Source organism: Engraulis encrasicolus, chromosome 24, assembly GCF_034702125.1.
Source record: "Engraulis encrasicolus isolate BLACKSEA-1 chromosome 24, IST_EnEncr_1.0, whole genome shotgun sequence".
NCBI lineage: Eukaryota > Metazoa > Chordata > Actinopteri > Clupeiformes > Engraulidae > Engraulis > Engraulis encrasicolus.
The window spans coordinates 25,535,374-25,558,889 of NC_085880.1; the positions used below are offsets into that span (position 1 = coordinate 25,535,374).

The 23,516-nt window shown below is 40.8% G+C and overlaps 2 protein-coding genes and 1 long non-coding RNA gene across 3 annotated transcripts; all 3 read left to right on the forward strand.

Annotated features, from left to right (window-relative positions):
- The first annotated feature begins 403 nt into the window (after positions 1 to 403).
- Positions 404 to 1,796, forward strand: LOC134441829 (uncharacterized). The gene is made up of 2 exons (XR_010033211.1): positions 404 to 775; positions 992 to 1,796. It is a non-coding gene; the product is annotated as an uncharacterized LOC134441829 (long non-coding RNA).
- Positions 1,797 to 3,330: 1,534 nt separating this feature from the next.
- Positions 3,331 to 11,764, forward strand: sirt1 (sirtuin 1). The gene is made up of 9 exons (XM_063191940.1): positions 3,331 to 3,747; positions 5,024 to 5,146; positions 5,714 to 5,952; positions 6,167 to 6,319; positions 6,743 to 6,890; positions 7,308 to 7,387; positions 7,488 to 7,674; positions 8,116 to 8,790; positions 9,329 to 11,764. Exons 1-9 carry the CDS (start codon positions 3,417 to 3,419, stop codon positions 9,757 to 9,759), a joined length of 2,367 nt encoding a protein of 788 aa, XP_063048010.1. The 5' UTR covers positions 3,331 to 3,416; the 3' UTR covers positions 9,760 to 11,764.
- A 289-nt stretch (positions 11,765 to 12,053) lies between these two features.
- cacul1 (CDK2 associated cullin domain 1) lies at positions 12,054 to 22,999 on the forward strand. Its single transcript, XM_063190929.1, has 8 exons — positions 12,054 to 12,503; positions 12,705 to 12,831; positions 12,971 to 13,073; positions 13,204 to 13,299; positions 14,329 to 14,431; positions 17,333 to 17,422; positions 18,870 to 19,008; positions 20,956 to 22,999. The coding sequence occupies exons 1-8, from the start codon at positions 12,185 to 12,187 to the stop codon at positions 20,993 to 20,995; spliced, it is 1,017 nt and encodes a 338-aa protein (XP_063046999.1). The 5' UTR covers positions 12,054 to 12,184; the 3' UTR covers positions 20,996 to 22,999.
- Positions 23,000 to 23,516: the final 517 nt, after the last annotated feature.

Here is a 23,516-nt window from a genome sequence, read left to right on the forward strand (position 1 = left end):
ATGTGAAACCATATCCTTGTGTCTGTGATCATTCCTCTGCCTGCCACATTCTTGTCCATCAATGGTGTTGCCTGGTCACGGGCAATTGTCAACCCAAAATTAACTAAAACAAATTACTTGACCCCTGTGACACGTGCCTAAGTTAAATGCATAAATGCACTACAATCTTTTTGTCAACGTGCAACCAAGTGCACTGCATAGGGCATATATAGGCTAGGCTCTACCTACAATAACTTAAGCATAGGCTACGTGTTGTGTTGCTTTTGGAATTATTGCAGTCGCTAGTCCTAATAATTAATTGTGTGTGTCGTTGATTAATTATTGTATCCTTATCATGTCTAATTGAAGACTTTTGCTCAATTATTATTATTAGATAGCCTCCTTGACTTCGACATTCGCGGGTCACTCCGAACTGTTTGTACTGCGAGGCGGGCTGTAGAACGCATATCACGTGACTATACACACATGGGTGGCCCATGAACGCCAACCTTAAAGTCCTGTCAAACAGAACATACACTGTAGAGATCGCTTTAAGGTGAACGGCCTTTTCGAACACAGAGGTGAAGATGGCAGAGGTGTCGGAGAGAACTCTTCAAGTCGCTATCGCCGTCTCCTTCGCGACAGGTTTCCTCGCCGGCTGGCAAGCCAACAGAATGCGACGAAAGTTCCTTGACTGGCGCAAGAAAAGACTCCAAGATAAGCTGGCGGAGACACAGAAGAAGCTAGACTTGGCATGAGGCTGTACAGAGTGTACAATTATGCCTCGAGTAACCAGGTATGTTGTGTCGTCTTGCAATCAGTGTGTAAAGGATGTAGGCCTAGATTTGCCTAGGCCTACGTGTTTGAAATGTCCGTTTACTACCCGAGCTGTGTTGGCAAAGGTTACATTGTTGCTAGCTACAAAATGCTCTTGTATAACCACGTGTTAAATTGTTGCACTAACTGGTATGACCTTTTTTCTCCCTTTTTGTCCTTTGTATTGACTGCTCAGCCCAGCTGTTCCTGCCATGGTGAAGACCTTTCAGTTCCTGATGGAATCATGCACCTCTGCCAGTTCAGTTTTTAAAGACTTTGGGTTTCAAAGGGACTGCTCTACACTGGACACGGATAAATACCCCTGTATACTTTTCTTCTGTTCAAAGTATGTCTGATAATAATGTATGTCAAAGTGCACCTGGTCCTCATTAATCAGTGTGAACATATATAACATGTATCACACCATCCACACGTGTTGAAACCTTTATGCAATAAATAGATTTCTTTTTGTTACAAACGACAAATATCTGAATAGTGATCTACATTTAATAACTGACTCAGCCACTAATGCACATTGCACTCCTGTGAAGGGAAAGCCTGCCTGTCTAAAGAAATACATTTTGGTAATTTTGGTACATTTTTTTGTATCCGCATCCACAAACTGATAAAACAAATCTACATTTAAAAACTAACCAGTGCCTGAATCAGCTGGGTTTCCATTCAATTCTCCACATAAATTACTTCTTGCTTTCAGGTGATAATTTCTTACCCAAAACTCAAATGAGCATCATCAAGTTGGATGGCAATTCACTTACTGATCCATCTTTTATCTCTAGTCCTTCATTGCACCCACCTCATATCATCCTGTATGGTGTATGTTGTGTCCTTCATCCAATTAACTGTATCCATCGGTGACATTCTTCGTATGTACCGTGGATGTGTAGGCAGGCACTGTACTGCAGAGCTGACTGCTGTTCACTTTCTCTTTTCTGTAAATATATTTTAATTGTTTGAAATAGAATTGAAAACATTTGCTGTGACATTGCGCTCCTTATTTACATTGGACAACACTTTTGGCTTATGTTCCATGGCACAAAGGTGAGCTAATGGAAATTGTATCTTAAATATGTTTTAATGAAGGTGAGAGAAAAAAAACACTGGGAAAGTCCCATTGCTATTGTAACACAGCACACAATTCACTCAGCGAAATTGCATTTATGCCTCACCTGGCAAGGGGGCAGCCTATCATTTCGTGGTGATTTGGTTTAGGTGTTTCACTACTGTGTTATATTTGGAGAATTTTTTTAGACTTAACTTGCACTTCAAATATTAATTTTGCAGCGGATGTCTGCAGTACTCCTGCAAAGGTAATTTAAAGCCCATTCTTCTGACAGCACATCAAACCCCTTTTTTGAATGTGTTGTTACCACCACTAGAACTGGGGTTGTGGATGTGTGCTGATCGAACACGTCAGGATAAATTACCCTGGTGTAAGGGATCTATTGTGTGGAGTGTGGAATGTGGGATACGCGGCCTGCATGGAATAAGTATTGGAGGGTCTGCTCATCAGAGGTCCTCAGACTGTCACATCATCGAGGACAGCTTTTTAGTGTAGCGGTCAGAGCACACATTTGGTACCCAGAAGTCCAGCTCCAAAGCTCGGACTCGTATGGTAATGACAATTATGACACTACTTTTGTAATTCTCAGTCATGTTGTCCTTTTTTGGTTTGACCTTCATTCTATTTTCTTTCATGGTAAGAAGGAGTTATGCACAGCCTGAATATATTTGCATGAGAGAATACTTTGTATGTTTACATTTTGGCAATAAGAAACCTTCAAAAAGCTTGAACGTAGAGTCTCACAATACTTGGGTATGGGATGCAAGTTCAGTGCATTTGCTTTTACAGCTTTCTTTTACAATCCAGTGAACTTAATTTTTCTCACAGTTCATCAGCTTGTGTGCGTCATCAAAATATTGCTATTTAACGAAAACATAATATTTGCAAATATTATAATATTTGCAAAATGAATATCAACTTTGTCTTCACATAATGAAATTATTATCTGATGTATGTTTTATACATCTTAAAATACATCAGTGCACTGACATGGCACATAGAAACAGAATCTGAAACCCATAGCCTACAGCTAAACAAAACTGTTCAATATGATAGTCATGCATTTGAGTTATGAATTTATTTATTTATTTATTGCATTTCTGACTGGCCATATGGCTACCATTATCAGAGCACTGTAATCAGCCGACCACACACAATTGAAGAAAACAAACATTACAATGTCAACCAGTGCAAAAGTACAAAGAACATTTTTTCCCACATAATGACAAATAATTAAATCTTATTTTATTCCACACTTGCAGCCCGAGACGGAAGTAGGAAAATAGACTCCATAGTTTGTTTATAGTGTATTTCTGTTATGTTTTTTGTTTGTTTGTGTTTGTTTTTTATAATTTCCAGACGCATTCTCCACTGACTAGCAGCTACATTGTAGGAAATGTACTATTTTGTGAGCAGGCGCGCACTAGCGGTGAGCCAGAGAAAGTCGCATGCGCCATTTAAATATCCCAGCTGTCGAGCGCACAGTGACGGAAGAATTTTTACAGCGCTGGGCCATTACAGCGGCTCGGTAGAGTTGAAGATGGCGGACGGAGAGAATATTGTTGTTGGAGCTAAGACCAGGACGCCGGAATCTGATGAGCCTGTTCTTAAAAAACCCAGGATGGGCATATCGGTTGAATGTGGACTTCAAATTGTTGAAAAAGATCAAGGAATGTGCAGAACGGAGACCGAAGAGAATTGGGCGGCGGCGACTCCAGCGCGGTCTGCCGAGGAGGTTGAGCCGGCGATGGCGGTGGGACAGGCCACAGAAACACTAGGCGGAGACAATGGGCTGTTAGTCCCGCAACACGGTGAAAATGTTTTGGGCATTGAGCGGACCTCGGTGCCTGGGCAAGACGAGGGACTCGCAGGTAGTGTGTTGTCAAGTTACTTGCCTTTCAAGTTTTGGCGGACTTGGGCCATTTCCGCGGTGCATGCCTTTTGCATACCTCCGGAAAATGTTGGGTTCCCTGCCGTCAGATTGCTAGCTATTTGCAACAAGCTATCCAATTGCACCCTGGCCAAATGGTGTTGTGTTTTTAGTTGATGGTAGCTACAGTTGTTATAGCATAGCTAGCTCTGCTAGCTACATTCGCTTTTATTCAAAGTGAATGTTTTTGAACTGCGATAGCTATCAATTACAAATCAATGTAAATGCTTCATTAATTAAAAGTATAATGGTGCAAGTGCCTTCACCTGGCTTACTCACTTTTGAAAAGTTGACAAAAAATGAACACTTGTAAACGCGATGACCTGAGGCTCAAGAACTAGCCCACCTGGTTGTAAATAGAACAGTCGCCTGCTGCTGGTTGCTGCTAATGTTCCTAAACAAAACTTCACATTTGCTAAAGACCCTTAGCAAAAGTAGGCTGGTTACTAACCAGTGTTGTTCAAGTTCTATAGAAGTGTGTTTCTAGTTTATCTTCCTGACTAGAAGGATGCAGCTAGGTGAGAAGGGGGTGTTGACCTCAAACGCGATGTTGACAGACATTTGTCTCAACTTATCTGTGTGGTCAATGAATAAAGCATCCACAGAACTGATCACAGGCACGAGCATGGCCTGGAACAAGAAGAATGTCTTGAATTGATTGACATCTTTGAACCCTCTACCATCACTTGAATTTGTTGATCATAAGTCAAATTCCAGGACACAAGTTGGTCAATTCCGTGAAATTAGGTTACACATTTGATGGGAGTGAGACTGGTGTGGTTTTTAAGCACACATTTGTTTTCTTAGGAGTATTTCATTGTGTTTGGCACCCCAATTATATTCATGATTGTGTGCATGTATTGTGTGGTGGGTGTGAGGATTCGAAATGGTTATCTCTGTGAGAGTATGCTTTATATAAAGCCACAGCCCCCTGAATGTCTGATATTCATGTTTCATGTCACATATCTTTTACTAACTTGTTTGTTTGGGGAACGACTATTCAGACAGCACTGCACACTGATTACTGTTCACTTTGTTTGAAATTTTGAGCAGGCCTGAGAAACCGTAATCAATGAGCTGTGTTTTCTGAATGTTTCTGATCAGGTTTTCCTGCCCCACTATTAACTTATGCCTGAATTATACTGAAGGCGTAAGCAGCAAATACACAAGGACCCTCGTTGACTTTTGAGTGTCTTTCTCTGTTTGTTTGTCAACAGCACATGCTGGTCCCGTCAGTGGGTTCCCTCTGAATGGCTTTGCATCCCCAGACTGCGATGATGAGGATGACGACCGCTCATCTCACGCCAGCTCCAGTGACTGGACCCCCAGACCACAGATAGGTATGGAGCAAGCAAGACTCCAGACCAGTGTTGCCAGATGGACAAGGCTGAATAATTGTACCAAAATTTGTTTTTTTTGGGAGGAAATTCTCGTACAACAAAATTGTTGTTTCAAGCCATCTAAATGAACTGAATGACCACTCTGAAATAATCTTACATCCTGTTTTTTTGATCATGCATAGGATAGAATGGACACAATTATGGTACAAATACGATAATTATCGTACATCTGGCAACACTGCTCCAGACTCCAGGCCACACGACACCACACTCCACACCCATTAGTGTGTCCTTAAACGCCCCATGCTCAATTAATGTAGCAATGTTCTATACGGCTGCTTGGTTAGGAAATGCAATGATCATGTCTATTATTTTGATAATCAAAATCAAATTGTTTCACTTAAAAACACTTTTAAACACATTGGAAATATAATGTTGTTATGACGATGACATTGTTTGAAAGTGTTACACTTTGATCTTTTAAGTGTAATACTTTGACCTTTGAAATGTGCTTCTTGTTAAAGAAAAACAATTAAAGACTGTCTCACCTTGTACATTTTTTAACAGGCTCCTACAGTTTCATTCAGCAGCATATCATGATGGAGACAGACCCTCGGACGATCCTGAGGGACCTGCTTCCCGACACCGTGCTTCCTCCTGACCTGGACGACATGACGCTGTGGCAGATCATCATCAACATCTCCGAGCCGCCGAAAAGAAAAAAGAGGAAAGACATCAACACGCTTGACGATGTCGTGAGGTTACTCCAAGAAAGCAAGAAGATCCTTGTCCTAACGGGAGCCGGGGTGTGTGTGCTTGACTCTTTTGTTCAACCATTTGGGGAAAAAATATTTTGGGTCAGGGGGCAGTTGTGGACTAGTGGATATGTGATATGTAATCAATAATCTGTACATAATACCCATAAATCGCTTTACATATTTTTTTTGACTCGCTGTTGTCAGAGGTTTGTGGAATTCGCATGACGATAACCTGTTTTAATCCTGTTTTACAATCCAACAGGTGTCAGTTTCCTGTGGGATTCCGGATTTCCGTTCTCGTGATGGCATATACGCTAGACTCGCAATAGATTTTCCAGATCTTCCAGACCCTCAAGCAATGTTTGATATTGAATACTTCAGACGAGACCCAAGGCCTTTCTTCAAGTTTGCCAAGGTACGTTTGGTTTTGAGGCCAATGTCAACATTGTAATATTATGCACTTTCTTTATATTCTTTGTACTTTATATTTATATACATAGATTCTACATATATAAACACTTTACTGCATATATTTTATAGGTATTATAGTATCAATTGTACATTTTGTATCCATATTTATTGCATACATGGGATGTCATCTAGTTGATCCATTACAGTCACAAGAGGTTACTGTAGTCAAGACCCCACTGGCATTGATCTGTTAATTTATTTACTTAATATGATCATATAAAAGACATGACAAAAAGGTACATAGAGTATGTAAGGCACTTCACAATTGTTAACCTGGCAGTGCAGCTAATGTACCTCTACCTATTTTAGATAACAATTGTTGATATTGTGCAATTTCTAACGTATGCTTTAAAAATATGTTTGGCAGGAAATTTACCCCGGCCAGTTTCAGCCGTCCCCATGTCATAAGTTCATTGCCATGCTGGACCAGCAGGGCAAGCTGCTACGGAACTACACCCAGAACATCGACACTCTGGAGCAGGGCGCTGGCGTGCAGAGAGTCATCCAGTGCCATGGTACCTTTTACATCCATGTCAAGTTACACACATTACACAGAGGGGTGCTGTTGTGGCACACCGCATAGAGCACCCGTACCATATTCATGGGGATTGAAGATTGAAGTTGTGCCTAGGCCATTTCCCGGCCCTGCCCCATCTCTCTCTCTCCCAACTACTCCTCTTCACCGTCATAAAAAAAAGTTTCAAAAAGCCCCACTTTGAAAATAATCTACACATACTGTATGTATGTGATCCAGCCATTCCCAATAAATCAGTTAATTGTTGAAAGGATAAAATCCCCACGTGAACTGTGCATGAATAAAACACTAAGCTCACATTAAAATGAAAAACATTGCAGACCCAATGCAACAAATAAGTTCAGGGAAATGAAAATCCTGCTTAAACATTGTCACATTTTTTTGTTTCCTGTCACAGGCTCATTTGCAACAGCGTCCTGTCTCATCTGCAAATACAAAGTGGACTGTGAAATCATCTCTGAAGACGTTCTCAATCAGGTACACTTTTCCCCCCTGCACCGTTTCACTTCCATAATGTGTTTTGAACGTACGGGGGCGTGTACATTTCAGTGAGACTGACTGGTGTAATGTATGACAGGTTGTCCCGCGTTGCCCGAGATGTCCGCCTGACATCCCACTCGCCATCATGAAGCCAGACATCGTGTTTTTCGGGGAGAACCTTCCAGAGTTTTTCCACAGGGCAATGAAGCAGGACAAGGACGAGGTGGATCTTCTCATCGTCATCGGCTCCTCTTTAAAAGTGCGGCCCGTGGCACTCATCCCAAGTATGTTTTCACAGTGGTCGCATCTCTTGTCACTTTTTCCCTTTAGTCTTATAACCGGAGTACTGGTCTCATCACATGTCAAAAACAATCTTGTCGGAATTATCTAAAAAATGCAAAGATTGATGCAATTTACATAAATATTTGAGACATTTCAATTTGTGTGGCTCGTCCTCAGTCTTAAAATGTCATGCACAGTTAGCACAGTATATCAGTACCATGCATATTAAAATAGACCCATTACCTTTAAATTTCAAATAAACCTGTTTTCGCTTGGAATGACTCTCAATGACCCAATTTCCCGTTAGTCGACTGAAACGGCAGTGAAATTAGCTGTTTGGAACACAGCCATTATGTTATTTTCTAGCTGCAAGCCCCATTTTGCATGAAGTGGAAAAACTGTGTTTTAAACTTAAATGCCACTTTGTTGTTTTGTGGCGACAGGCTCCGTCCCGCATGAAGTGCCTCAGGTACTGATCAACCGCGAGCAGCTGCAGCACCTCAACTTCGACGTTGAGCTGCTGGGCGACTGTGACGTCATTGTCAACGAGCTCTGCCACCGGCTGGGCGGCGACTTCGAGAAGCTGTGCCACACGTCCTCCAGGCTGTCAGAGATCACAGAGAAGCCCCCGCGACCTGTGCTGCTCCCCACGCAACCCACGCCGCCCCTGCCTGAGGAAGACACCGCCCACGCCTCCCCTGCCAACCGCACTCAGCCAGCCCCGTCAGCCCCAGACCAGCCTTCCCAACCAGCTTCAGCCTCAGCCTCAGCTCTAGCCCAGGCAACCCTGCCTTCCCAACCAGCCCCAGTTCCAGCTCCAGTCCAGCCTTCCCAACCAGCCCCAGCCCCAGAGCAGCCCACGCACACTAATGCAGACTTGGCATCCCTGGACGAGACGGGTGGCACAACGCAGACAAGTGCGGCGACAGAGACAGCGGCGGAAAAAATTGCAGAGCCCTCTTCGAATATACAGTCCCCCGAGGGGATGAGAACGTCATCACACACGCAAGACTCGGAAGACGCACAAAAAGACAAGGCCTTAGCAGCGAAAGAAGCGGCACGCAGACGATGCTGGTTTAACAGACTCTGCCGGAGTCCGATCAGCAAACGCCTTGAGAGTAAGTCTCCTACTTATGTTCATATCTGTGTTAGTCTAAGTTGTCTCAGTCGTGTTTTGATTTTTAAAATATGATCATATATACTGTATCTGTGATGGTTATATTTTACATTATTGATTTGAAAAGTTGTGAGAAAACGGACCTTGGTGTTTCTCTAGTAGACGTTTTGGCGTGTAATTTCTTAAGTCCAGTGTGTAATTTCTCTTTGGTTTTCCCAAACCTTATGCTGCCCATTCACACGTCCTAATAAGGAGATCTAGCCCTTTTTCCAAGTTAACCTGTCTATATAGCTGATATTTTGCTCCGGAATGCTTCAGTTCTTCTGATTATAAGGAAAGTTTTCTGAATTGGATGTTGGTTTACTGTCATGATTACAATTGCTATTATGCTTACAATATGATGTTTTTTTCCATTTTGCTACATGCATAGAAGTATAGCCTGTGGTTAAATTGGACTTGTGCATTGATGTGTGTAGGCAGGTACTATATACCGTGTGGACTAAGCGTGTAAATAATAATACTGTGTTTACCACTCTCAGGCTCTCAGTACCTGTTCCAAGCACCAAATCACTACATCTTCCACGGCGCCGAAGTTTACTCCAACTCTGAAGACGAGTCGTCCAGCTCGTGCGACAGCGAAGACTCCTGCGGCAGTGAAGAAGGACTGGAAGAAGAGGAAGAGGAGGAGGAGGAGGAGAACGGAGAGAGGGCGGACGGAGAGGAGGGGGACAGAAGAGAAGAGGAGGGGGAGAGTAGAGGCACTGAGAACACATGTACACCTGTGCTGGAGGAGGAGAAGAATAACAAGGAGGAGGAGCAGGAGGAGGAGCAGGAGGAGAAAGAGAAACCAAGCCTTAGAGACACACTGCCAGAGCATCAAAGCCAGCAGAGCACCACCACTCCACAGTGCAGCTCCCTGACACACAGAACAGCCGCTGAGAATGTCTCGGACAACACCACAAACCTTTAACCACACAAAACAAACTCAGTTTTTTGTTTTTTTTGTTAATTTGTTTTTTCCCCCCAACTACATGTCCACAAGTAAGCACTAGCAAGTCTTTATTGTACTGAAGTACATTTTATATATATATATTTTTTTTTTGTACCCGGTCCCTGCCACCCCCATGATTTATACTCTGTGTTGTATTTGTTTTTATTTGTTTGTTTGTTCCCTTTGCTTAGTTTTTGTCTGTTAAGATTGCACAGATATGTACTGTGCATATGCTCAACGTTTGAGGTGAGAGGGCGCTGTTGAAGGCTATTCCAAGAAGGTGGTTCAGTAGCAAACCAGGTAAAAGTTAACCTGGACGTTGTTCTAAATCAGCTAATAAAAGAGCCTGGAGCCCTGATTTTCTTAAAGAAGTTATGGCAGCAGGCTAACTATTAGCAGGGTTACCATTTTCTGTAAGCCAATTTAGTCACAATTATCACTTACCCATGTTCTTGGAATTTCCCCCTTAAATCCCAGGTGGGTGCATGCAAGTTGGAATTGAGCGTAAACAAACGAGAGGGTGAGGGGCTTAACAAGGGAGTGTCTGTCATTCAGATGGAAAAAACAACGTTGTGAATGTCACTCCTTTTAACTTATTTTGGTTATATGTCTGTGGGATGTAAGGCAGTGAGTTGGTTTCAGAGGGTTGCAAACTCGTCAATTTAACAGTCCAGTCTAAAATGGCCATTCACATAGAAACACAGGATGAGTTGAAAGGGAACCTGTAGGTAGACCAAAGATCATTTTATTTTCAGTTCAGCAAGAATTATATTTTCCATTAAACCCTCCAAAGCATTTTTGTCTTTCAATTTCTTTTTAAGAGACGTTGAAGCAAAACAGGAAACGTTTGTGTTTGATATTTTCGGCAGCTACTTTTTTACAGTTCATGTATCAGTGACTTGTTTTTAAGGAAAAACAAAACCTGTGAATCCAGACAGCCAGCAATGAGTTGGCAGTGTTTTTTTATGTTTCCCCCCTTTAGTTGTTGATGAAAGTGACCATGAGAAGCCTTACCATAATGTAATTGCTGTAGGTTGGCCATGCCTCTTTGGTGTCAGTTGAATCTCGTTATGAAAATCTTTCAAAATATTCATTTTGGAATGTGTTAAAATCTAAACTGAGATTAACAACACAAACCCTCTGTATGGTGAACTTAAACTGCCACCAACAATGCAATGGTTTTGACCCCATGTTAGGATGTTTTGAAATGTCCTTGCTTATAACTTTTGACCAGTCCACACAAAGACCTGGTTTCCTTTGTATAATTTGTAAAAGATGTTCTCTTGGTTGTTAATGAATTGTTATCATTTCAACTCGCGCAATCTCAAGCAGAGACACTTCCAAACTGTATGGCCCAGGGTTACAAATGCAGGCATTGTTGTGGTTGGAACGTCGGTATTAAGGTTTATAGATGAGTTTCTGTTGTGTATGTGTTGACACGTGGACATGTTTACTGCAGGAGCTGATATGATTTTTTTGTAAATGTAATGATAAAGGGGAGTAGCATTTTGTGCATTATCACTTTGCAAATTGGTCATATAGGCCTGTGTCCTTTTCTCCCTGAACAATACAGAATACATTTTATATTTGAAAATAAAGCCTTTATGAACATGACTACGCAAACCAGCAAGCCATAATGATTGTCGATGTTGACATTGAAGAGAACATTAAATCATGCAGTTACATTTTTTTTCCTAAGCCGTATGTTTGACCAGAAAGTGGTTTTCTTTTGGTTTATTTTATTTTATTTTTCATCTATTTGCCATGTTATCTTGCTTTAACAGTTTATGTTCTGTGTTAAGTTGGACTTGCCCTGCATGTTGAACTCAAAGGTTATTCTTTTCAGGTCTTCTTATCTGCAAACCTTTCTAGGTATTCTTTATCTGACCAGAATTGCCCTCTTTCTCAACAAGGTTGTTATTGTGTTGGTTCGGAGGATGTGTCAATGACTTTATTTCTGAAAAATAAAACAAAACTATATTGATACACCTCCAAAGAATTGTGGTGGCATTTTTCAAATCCCTGAAACAATGCACTGGGTGTCTACTTTGCATTGACTGTAAAGATAGCCTAACAAAATGACATTTTATAGTATTTTTAAAAGGCCTTTAAAGAGGCTGCACAAGCCTAACATAGGCATGGAGCCTACACACATAAGAATATAAAACCAGAGACGGTCTAATAAATAAGAAAATATTTGATCGAACTCAGTGAGCGGTACATCAATGACAAAACTACAAATCCCAGGTAGCAACTCACTGTCTTCCCGGAAATGACTGCTGCAAACCGTCGCAAAGCAAACACAAACTGGGCTGTCGTTAGCCTGCATCAGGGAAGTCACTGCTGTGTTGATATCTCTGTTTTGGCCAGTTATAGACATATAAATCAATGCTTATTTCGTTACATGATCGCCATAGGTAAATGTACCATGGAGGAAATGGAAGAAGATCGTCTGGACGACCACAATCACAACTACCGTGATAGCGCCAGAGATGCGTATAGCTTCATGAGAGCACAACTGTCAAACGAAGCCCAACTTTTCTGCTCGACCATGATAAGCACGGATCCGACGGTGCCTTGCACTAGCATTCCGCCTAGACGAGACGCACGATGCATGGATTCGGATTCTAGCAGCATCAGCAGCGAAACAAGCGATACAGACAGCCCAAGTACCTCGGCGTCCAACCCTGGAAAACTAACCCTCAACTCGGCCACAAAGTTTTGTAAGTGGATTCCATGCACGTCAGTGTTCGCTGAATTTGATTATGGCCCGACACTCGTGGCTACCAGCATAAATTATGTGGCTAGTAGAGATTCTCGCCATTGTTTACATTTTTAAATGGACTGTAATATTAACGTGTGCTCCTCATTAGCACCTAGCTCGCGACTCACTGACGTATTGCACTCTTTTCTTCATCTTCTAGTGATGAATTCAATGACGGTGGAGGATTATAAAAACATATACTGGCCCAAGCTGGAAGGCGCAATCGAGCATTTGCTGACCCAGAGTCCATCAGACCACAATTCCATATCATATGAGCAGATTTACAGGTAAGACACTGTAGGTGACTGTCTGATCATTAACTGTGGGCAGTGGGCTATTGCACAGACGGCACCACTGTATTTCAGTAGCAATGGCTACTCATTTGTTGTTTTACTGACATTTTCGTGTGCTCTGTTTCCCCTCCAGTCACGTCTATAAGTGTGTTTGTCAACAACACTCAGAGCTGCTGTACAACGATTTGGTGCGGAAAATCTCCAGTCACCTAGACCAGGTTTCAGCCCAGTTGTTGGTAAGGACACTGAACACAATTAATTAGACTGAACAGAATTTGGCTAATTTTCCAAAGATCAGAGGTACATTTGACTTGTCAGTAACCCAAAATTCTTTGTGTCTAAGTGTGTTTTTTGTTTATTTTTCAGGGCAGTCCATCTGAGGGTTTCATAGAACAGTTTAGTGTCCTCCTTACCCAGTACACGGCGGCTCTGCAGTGCATCGTGCCTGTATTCATCTATATGGTGACTTGGTTTGCATGTCTATCTATCTATCTATCTATCTATCTATCTACTGTATCTATCTATCTATCTATCTATCTATCTATCTATCTATCTGTCTGTCTGTCTGTCTGTCTGTCTGTCTGTCTGTCTGTCTGTCTGTCTGTCTGTCTGTCTGTCTGTCTGTCAGGCTAGGTCTTGATGTTACGAAATTAGGCTGTGTTACGAACACATCCAGCGTCATCTTTCTCTAGGAATATTGTTATTGTGTTTGTGTGCATGTGTGTGTGCATGTGTGTGTGGCGTGCACTCTCACATGAACCCCGAACAATTGGCGCCATGCAGCAGTGTGTGTGTGTGTGTGTGTGTGTGTGTGTGTGTGTGTGTGTGTGTGTGTGTGTGTGTGTGTGTGTGTGTGTGTGTGTGTGTGTGTGTGTGTGCGCGCGCGCGCACATTCTCACATGAACCTCGGACAATTGGCGCGGTACGGCAGCCTCGAGAGCTTGTGTGTGGACGTGAAAATGTGCATGTGTGTGTATTTTGAAAGCGCTTTGAGAGCACTGTAGTTGTGATACTGTGCTATATAAATACATGTTGTATTATATTGTGTCAGTCAGTTCAGTGTACCCATGTTACAGTGTTTGCCATACAAAACAAGCTAATATGGCTCTCACCAGATCTGAGTGAGGCAGAGACACATTCAGCTGACGAGAGCCAGGTTATACAGACTGAGCACCACAAATTGATTTAGTTTTTTCCCCCAACACAATTGCTCACGTCTCAGAAAGAGAGAGGGAGAGGGAGAGAGAGAGAGAGAGATATGCACATACTGTACATGAAGTGGGCGGTACACGCATCCCATTTGCACTGGACCAACGGTTTTGCACTCCACAATGCTACTTTGTCTGTGGAAATATCTCTCTATCTATCTATCTATCTATCTATGTTGCATTATTTTGTGTGTTGTGCATTTCATGCAGGCTCGTTTTGATTGTGTGTGTGTGTGTGCGTGTGCGTGCGTGCGTGCGTGCGTGTGTGTCTCTTCACCCTCAGAACAAGTTCTACATTGAGAGAAAGCTAAATCAGGACCTGAGGGATATCCTGATGAGGCTCTTTGCTGATCACGTCGCTGAGAAACATGTGAACACATTAATACGTATGTATTGTGCTGACCTCATCTTCACTCTTGATCTGTCATTTCTTCTTTGGCGAGTCATAAGAAACAGTCAAATCACCTTGTGGTGGATTTGAATCAAACTTGGCATGCCGGTTTAGTCATGTTAACATATACGGGTGGGAGACGTGACACCTTGTTTTTTCGTAACATTGGTTAAAAACCTACAAAACTGTTTCTCCTTTAAAAAACAAATGCCAATGAAAGAAGATGTGGTACATTATGTTTCATATTAGTCTTAGATGAGAAGAAACATTTTTGTTAATATTTATGTTAAGGTTTATATGTCAAATATCCTGTGGTGTGACTGTAACATAAATGAAACCTGCAATATAATATATATATAAATTAACCAACAACATTTTGAATAATGTATGAAGCATTTGGCATGATTGCATAAATATTAACTTTATATTAAGATATGTGAATGTGAAAAAAACTCAAGACAGTATTATTAACTACAAGTTCAATTTCGTAACACAATTGCGTCCTGTGGGGTGACATGTATGTCAATGTTTGTGAATGGGCAGCTGCAAGGCCAACTACAAGGGTCTTAAAGACTGGCTCCTAACCAGTCAGTGGGTGCATCCCAATATAATAATAATAATATAATAAATTTTATTTTTGAGCGCCTTTCAAGATACCCAAGGACACTTTACAATCAAAACAAATACATAACAGTAGGGAAAGTAAAACAAAGCTTCAGTGAATTAACAATAGGAGAGTAATTAAAATGCAAAAATAAAATAGAAATAAAAGTACAATAAAGATAAATGTTTTCAAGTAAGAAAAAGAAGTAGAATGCCGGGAATAAAAAATAAAAATAGTATGTAAAATTAAAAATAAACTGATGATTAACATAAAGTGGAAGTGTCTGTCACTGAAGTGGAAAAGCAGAAATGAAAAGGTGTGTCTTCAGCTTAGATTTAAAAGTAGATAGTGTGGAACACTGACGAAGAGACAGTGGGAGTGAATTCCAAAGTTTGGGGCCAACAACACTAAATGCCCTGTCGCCCATGGTGCGCAGGTGTGTGGAGGGAACTGTAAGGAGGAGTGAGTCAGTGGAGCGTAGTGTGCGGGTGGGATTGTATGGGGTGAGGAGACTTGTGATGTAGGAGGGTGCAAGTTTGTGCAGGGCCTTGTATACGAGGAGGAGAATTTTGAAATTGATACGTGAATGGATAGGAAGCCAGTGTAATTGATAGAGGATAGGGGTAATGTGATGCCAGGGTCTGGTGTGTGTGAGTAATCTAGCTGCTGAGTTCTGAATGTATTGTAGACGGTTACGGTTAATCAATTTAGTAGGGAGACCAGTGAGTAGGGCATTGCAATAATCTAATCTGGAGGTTACGAAAGCGTGGATGAGGGTCTCAGCAGAGGTAGGGGTAAGAGAAGGGCGGAGTCTGGAGATGGTTTTAAGGTGGAAAAATGCAGTTTTGGTGAGGTGTTTGATATGGGATTCAAAGGAGAGCGAAGAGTCGATGATGACGCCCAGATTTCTTACTTCAGAGGAAGTGGAGGTAAAATAGTCAGGGATAGAGAACTGAGAAAGGTTTATCTTTTTAAGTAATGATGGAGTGGCGATGATGATGGCTTCGGTTTTGTTTTGATTAAGTTTAAGAACATTTTGGGTCATCCAATTACTAATTTCATTTAGGCAGGTTGTTAAGTTAGCGAGGGGGAGTGGATGGGAGGGTTTGGTGTGAATGTAAATTTGGGTGTCATCTGCATAACAATGAAAATTTAGACCATGTTTTTCAAGAATGTTCCCAAGGGGAAGAATATAAATGATGAAGAGTAGGGGGCCTAGAACTGAGCCTTGAGGAACACCATGTGTGAGGACTGAATTTGGAGACCGGAAATCACCAATAGAGACAAACTGCTCTCAATATGTGACCTTGCCTCCTCCACTTGTGCTTGTCTCCTCGTCCCGCCTCCTGGCCCCTCCTCCGTGGAGAAAACGATAAAGTTTCCCAGCTGTCAGCCTAGCCACAACAACTTTTGAGGGACTGTTTTTCATTCACCATCCCAATTGCAAATGAGAAAAAGACTTCACAATTGAGCTTTTGCAAGATATTGAAATATAATGCTGTTGTCAGTGATGTCATCATGACGAGAAGTGGAGGAGGCAAGGTCGCATATTAAAACGCACTCAGTACCTCAGTTATTGGAGAGTGCTGTGGAAGTTTAAGGTGACTCTTAATATGTCTTCATATTGCAATCTTTCTGTCACGCAATGCTTAGGTTCATTTTATGGTGTCCTGTGGTGTGACTGCTCTTATAGGAGGAAAAAAGTTTTTTTTTATTATTGAAAACACATATTAAGATTAAACACAATATCATTATCAAGTTAGCATGAGCTCAGATGTCAGTCATGTATACAAAAGGATTAAAATGGCCATAATGCAGTGAATTCCCTTCGGTGTGACTCCATTTTCCTGCGGTGTGACATGCCTATGCAATGTGTTGATGCAGGACACATTTTCCCAAAAATGGCAAATATAAGGTTAAATTCCACAGACCACTAATTGCTATATATTTTTTTCTATTTTTTTCCAATTTTTATCCATAATTTTTTCAAGAATTTGAAAAACTTTTTTTTTTTTGCGTTACGCCCTTAAACGTCAACCACCCATACGCCACACAACTGTACGCCACATCTTTAACTGTAGAAGCACACAGAAAAGAAAGCAACATTTTGTATATGATTTTAATTTATGCTAAATAAGTACAATAAGTAGAAGTCAGATGAATAAGCAGTGACTAGAGTGTTCTTGTTGATGGAGATTCTTGTTGGATGTGTTTTTGTTAAGTTTGTGCGTGCATGCATGAGCTAATTAAATTTGTGGTAGCATTATTTCATCAATTTTCTTTTATCTTTAGCTCTTCTCCAGAATGCCTATTCCATGCCTTTTCAAGTCAGACCGTCAACAATGGCTAATGTTGTGAAAGGACTCTATGCCCTGCGACCAGGTGAGTAGTTTTCTCAATAGACTAAGTAAAATGCAACATGATGACGTGACCATCACTTGGGTTGTGAGTGTATTTTGTGGGTCTCTCACCAACGAGCCTCGCTCTTAGCAGTCAAAGCTAAGAGCAGTCAAAGCTCCACCCTGTGTCTCATATCACGCGCTTGTGTCAGTGCACTGACAGTTAGTGCATAGTGCTCACAGTGCACTGAGGTCTTTAGTAGGGATGCACGATGTATCTGCCAGATGTGTAAAACTGGGCCGATGTTAACGCAGATGGTTTTTTTTAATATATGTTACTGTTCTAAATGATTGGACTTGACGGTGACTTTCATTGTTTGTCTTCTAGTTTGTCTCTATTTTTTATGTAATTTTATCACAGGAAGTTAAAAAGTGTTTTTGGAAATAAGAGGACATTCAAAAATTCAGTTTGTTTGCATCATTGTCAGTCTGTATTAAATGTTATCTCTTAAAAAAAAAAAGCATCTGTAAAAATCGCAATATCAATATCGGATATCAGTATCGGCCAAAATTTTTCACATCGTGCATCCCTAGTCTTTAGTGCATAGTGTAGTATGACTGTTCCACACTCCAACCCTGGCGATAGTGGCATTGCATTTTACTTTGATGTCTCCAGTACTAACTGTGGAAGAAATGTGACTCCCCTCGCGACAAACTTGTACAACGCTCTGATGAAGTCAGCCATCCCTAGTCTCCTTGCACGTTACATTCACTAATTCTAAGTTGGCTGCTCAGTAGGGATGCACGATGTGAACAATTTTGGCCGATACCGATATCCAATATTGATAATGTGGTTTTAGTTGATAACCGATATTTACCGATAGCGATGTTTTATATATATATTTCTAAAAGATGACATTTAATACAGACTGACAATGATGCAAACTGAATTTTGAATGTCCTCTTTTATTTCCAAAACATGTTTTAACTCCCTGTGATAAAATTAGATTTTTTAAAAATGGAGACAAACTAGAAGACAATCAATGAAAGTCACTGTCAAGTCCAATCTTGTGTTAAAAATCATATCAGAACCAATAAGATTCAGAACCGTAGCATACTGTATATGTATAAAAAAACATCGGCCCAGTTTTACCCATCAGACCGATGCCCGACGTGTCAAATATCGGCCGATGCCGATGTTAAGGCCGATACATCGTGCATCCCTACTGCTCAGCTATAATTGTCCTATAGATAGATCCATGGACATCATCCCTGGGGACGCTTCACATCTAGTAATCACTCTACCATGGGTAGAATATATTCTATCACTCATTGTATGTGTATGCAATTTATGTGTATGTACAAACATTTGCTGTAAGTTTCATAGTACTGGTTTATACTTGCTTCATTTAAAAAACCGAACATGTTTGATGTCATTGCGAAAATTGCCAATTAGTTTGCGCATTAATGCCTCCATGTCTCCCCCATAGAGTGGGGCAATCTGGCTCCAGCCCTGTTCTCCCAGTTTATTCCCCAAATCCATCCTCCGGCCATGGAGTCCCAGCTCCCGGACTACGCTGCCCAGGACCAGAAGCTGCAGATGGAGCTCTCCTTAAACGGCTTCTCCAGGTCAGTCAGACACAAACTGTGATCATTTAAACTTTCATCACAGTGAACACTTGCAGTCGACTCATCAACATGATGCATATGCTATATTCACATACAATGTCTTGTCTTGACAGTTAAAGCATAGATTTGGTATTACGTATTTTATTGCCCATTTTGAGTCTCATTTGTCAGGAATGAAATGGTGTTTCTTACTAAAATTTTGATGTTTGCTTTGCTCTTTGTTATTCGGCTAATTTGGGATTGTCTCAGCCTGCTGCCGTGTAGCTGGCTATATGCAATCTCAATCCTGTCCTTAAAACGACTCTGAACATTCTTTAAAACATGTGGTGTTTACTGGTATTCCATATCCACTTTCCAAACAAAAATAGGGCTTCTGTCTTGTTTTACTTTGTATTTTCTTAATCCCATTAGCTCATGTTGAAACTCATTACCTGTTGATATTACTCTATTAATTGCTTAACACTTAACACAAGAGAGTGTCAAATAAGACAGAAGCCAAATAATACCTCTCTGAAATATGTTCAGGTAAACCCATGAACAACACTAACCACTTGGTGAGTTGTACATTTTGTGCTCATTTCATATGGAGGAGGTAAGTTGCAGTGCAAAAAAATAGAAAGAGTGCAGCGGTGGAGAAGTATTTAGGGTGGGGCGACATGGATAGCATATAAAGATGTCATGTTTAAAACTAAATGTTAACTATAATTTCAATTAAAAAAAAAAATACATTGTCACAGTGCATCATGTTGAATTCCCGAACCAGTGTATTTGTTCAATTTTCAAATATAAAGGAACGTTGTTAAACTTTTTAACAAACTATTTCAGTTTGTGTATGGCTAATGTATCAGTGCTTTCTGAAAAACCATCAATGCACTTAAAAAATGCCATAATAATGCCGAAAAGTTGGTCACAACTACCATGAGGCTAAATGTTCATAGTCGGGAGTGGCATATGGGATAGATATGAATGGAATGGGAGAAATAATCAGTTTGCAGGTTTACCATAACACATTACCTTAGAAGCATGTTGAGGTGTTAATGTTTTCATCCTTAGAATAAGATGTGAGATGTTGAAAAGCCATAAGTGGACAGTAAGGAACATCTGTCATGCATGGACTCTTGTGACTAGCTTATAGTGTTGAAGGTGTACTATAAAACATGTGCATCAATAGCCTGTCGGCAGAAATGTAGAAACAGCAAAGGTCTGGATCGGTAGGTAAAGAAGTGGCAAAAGATGTGGCAGTACCTATTGTATTCCCCACAGGGGGCGCTGTCGACTGATTGTTTATCAGAGCAGCGCATTAGAATTCAGTATGTCTGCAACAGATGGAAAGGGTTTTTTGTTACAGCAGTCTTAATTTTGTCCCCACAAATAAATAAAAGGTAAGTAGCTTATGCTCAGCTTCTCTTAGACATTGAGAGAAAAAGGGCAGCATCAGAACATTTAAGGTCATTGTCTTAAATCAGACTTACAAGAGCTTCACTGAACACTGTTTCCTTGCAGTTTGCCTAGAACTGTACCGTACATTAGGTATAGTTAACATTTAGTGACTTTGAAATATTTGAATAACTTCATTTGAATAACTTCAGGAATAGAATTACTTCTTGCTTTTATAATTTTATTCTAATAACTGGAGTAAAACACTATACAGTGTATGTCACAATGAAATGTGTTGAAACATCTGGGGAGGAATTGCATATTAACTATTCTCCCTATTTTATGTAGGCAGGTAGGGAGACATAACCTAGAATAAACACATTTCTATAAAAAAAGAGCTCTGCATCAACTTAGTGGTTGAATTTGAATGATTTAAAAACGCACTTTATTATTTAATTGCATAAATATCAAAATATAAAATCTAATTGTATTTTTTAAATCTCCTGTGTAATTTCTCTAATAAGCATTCCCTTCCGTCCTAACTTGCCGTTGTTGTCCTCTGCTTCACAGGGGAGACCAGTCGCGGAAGAGAGCAAGTGAGGAATCGTAGCGGCACACACACTACTTCTTAGCCCCTCTGGAGAAACAACATGCAATTGACAGAGATGACCGAGAGCACTGGCCACACCTCTACCCCGACCCCCACATCTCCTCGTCAACCCTACGGGACAACACTTCTTGTCCGTCACTTACTCTCAGGATTGTTTGTCTGATTATGGAGTACAGATGAAAACTGGAGGACTTTTCTTTTGTGATTTTATTATTTTTACGATTAGTACATTTTTGACAACAACCACACACACAAAAAAAACAGTTTGTCATGATGCTGAAGAAAGGTGTGCCTTTGTATCATGCTGTAGACTTCCCCACAACATCTTTTTTCTGTAATTTCTGGGCTTTCCTCCATCATTAGGTTTTGTCCATATTTTTAAGCTGTGTAGGACACTACCACAGAGTGCATTATGGGACACACTGACAACCTGTGGGTCATATCCTTCAGGGGCCACATTTTGGCTGCTAACAACACGTTTCGTTGCCCATCATACGTCTCATTTTGTGGGCGAGGCTTTGTAAGAACATCAATCGCCAAGGTGTATGTCAGACGGACACTCTTTATTTTGGCAGTATACTGAGAAGACAGTTCAGTCATGCTGCAGAGGGGACACACTTGGTCAAAAAATGTGTCTGGCCGTTGAACACATCACCTGAAAAGAAACATGGGTATGGTCATAATGTCTTTGTTTTGATCTCGTTGTCGCTTTGTGACTGGAAATAATTTAACATCATAGTTCTTCATGATGCATCTGTAGACCTAAGGTAATGACCTAAGGTATTTTTTTGGAGCAATATTGTCAGGCAACAATAAGATTGGCCTCGATGTTTTGACCGCTAGATCCTGAAAAGTTTTCTGCTGCTGATTCTGTTGATGGAGAAGTATGTTGCTGAAAGTGCTGGCACTAACTGTCATCTGCCAGGAACACCTGACAGCATTGCTGAAAAACCTTCGTCGTCATGTCCAGATCCTGAAGACACATTCAGCCGATGCTGAAGTCTCTTGTAATACATCTTGGGTTTTTTTGTTTAGTTTTTTTTGTTGGTGATGCATTCAATTGTCCATGGTATGAGAAAAAATGGTAGTTCGGGGAAAACTACGCATCACAGCTCATCAAAGGTCTTAAAAATGCTCTTGCATGCCCCTCCTGAATGATCCCCACACGGTATACAACACTATAAGCTAAGAGGAATTTGATAATCTGGGGGAAAAAAATCTTGACTGAGGATGCCCAATTGGGAAAAAAAAGAATAATAATGTGCATTGATTTATTGATTGGGCAAAATCTATTTTGTTTTATTCATTCTGTGTCTTAACCTTTGGGTTTGCCAAATCCATGTACATTTTGTTTGTTTTGATCTCTGTATTATGTACAGTAGCAGAATTATACTTCTATTGTTTTGTCTGAGCTTGTGTTTAAAGGTGAATTCCGGCCAATTTCAACATGCAGTTGTTTTGCTCGCGCTACCCTTGACTTGTCAGTACCGAAGACGCTGCTGGTTTTTTGTTCTGCCCTTTCTGAGATCTTGCCCATTCTAATGAGAGCATGTTTTGGGCTTACGACATAACATAATCCAAATGTCATGCCAAAAGTTATGCAACATCTGACACATGACAACACAACATTAACTTTTCTAATGTTAACAGGAATATGTTCATACAATTTTAAAAAAACAAATGTTCACAAAACCATGGACCTATTATAATGGCCAGGATCTTGGAAAAGACTGAACAAAGAAAGGCGGTGTCGTCACTATTGACAAGTCAAAGGTAGCCTGACCAATAGTGAAATTGGACACAATCCCACTTAATTAAGGCCTCTTAAGTCAGTTGTGTGTTCGGGTATTTGCACTGTTTTAGGTGTAATTCAATGCCAAAGTACTGCTAACTCTTGTTTGTCTTTTCAGGATGTTGTGGGTTCATTCACCCCATGTTCTAATCATGTTCATGTATAGTAGTTTGTTTGACTGTTTGTGTCAATTAAACACACTTAGAAAAAAAAGTTATAGTAGTAATTTTTTTGTGCAGGTGTTCCAAAAAGAAGCATGGTTAAGCAAGCAAGTGGTAAACCAATTGATTATTATGTTTTAGAACGTGTATTATACTGTCTAATATAATATACTTTGCTGTATATTCTATTGTATATTAGCCATCCCTGACCAAGAGACAATATAGAGACAATTAGTGATAAAACCAGCTATTTAAAAAGCCTGCTGCCCTTGTTTTGTTAACAAAATGATGCCTCCAGGGTCAGTCTTGGTTAAGTGGTTAGGGTAAAGACTTGTCTCTCAAAGGTTGCCAGTTCGCCTCCCATCCCAACCCGCCAGGTTGGTGGGGGGAGTAATAAACCAGTGCTCTGCCCCATCCTCCTCCATGACTGAGGTACCCTGAACACGGTACCGTCCTGCCGCACTGCTACCTTGGGGCGCCATTGGGGGTTGCCCCCTTGCACAGGTGAGGCATAAATGCATTTTTTTGTGTGCAGTGAGCACTATGTACTGTGTCACAATGACTATGG

Excerpts from the sequence above, each read along its gene's own strand:
- sirt1 (XM_063191940.1), top strand. The coding sequence starts at position 3,417 with ATGGCGGACGGAGAGAATATTGTTGTTGGAGCTAAGACCAGGACGCCG. Across the intron at positions 5,147-5,713 it reads GACCCCCAGACCACAGATAG|GCTCCTACAGTTTCATTCAG; the intron begins GTATGGAGCAAG and ends ATTTTTTAACAG. Across the intron at positions 8,791-9,328 it reads GATCAGCAAACGCCTTGAGA|GCTCTCAGTACCTGTTCCAA; the intron begins GTAAGTCTCCTA and ends TACCACTCTCAG.
- cacul1 (XM_063190929.1), top strand. The coding sequence starts at position 12,185 with ATGATCGCCATAGGTAAATGTACCATGGAGGAAATGGAAGAAGATCGT. Across the intron at positions 12,504-12,704 it reads CAACTCGGCCACAAAGTTTT|TGATGAATTCAATGACGGTG; the intron begins GTAAGTGGATTC and ends TTCATCTTCTAG. Across the intron at positions 12,832-12,970 it reads TCATATGAGCAGATTTACAG|TCACGTCTATAAGTGTGTTT; the intron begins GTAAGACACTGT and ends TTTCCCCTCCAG.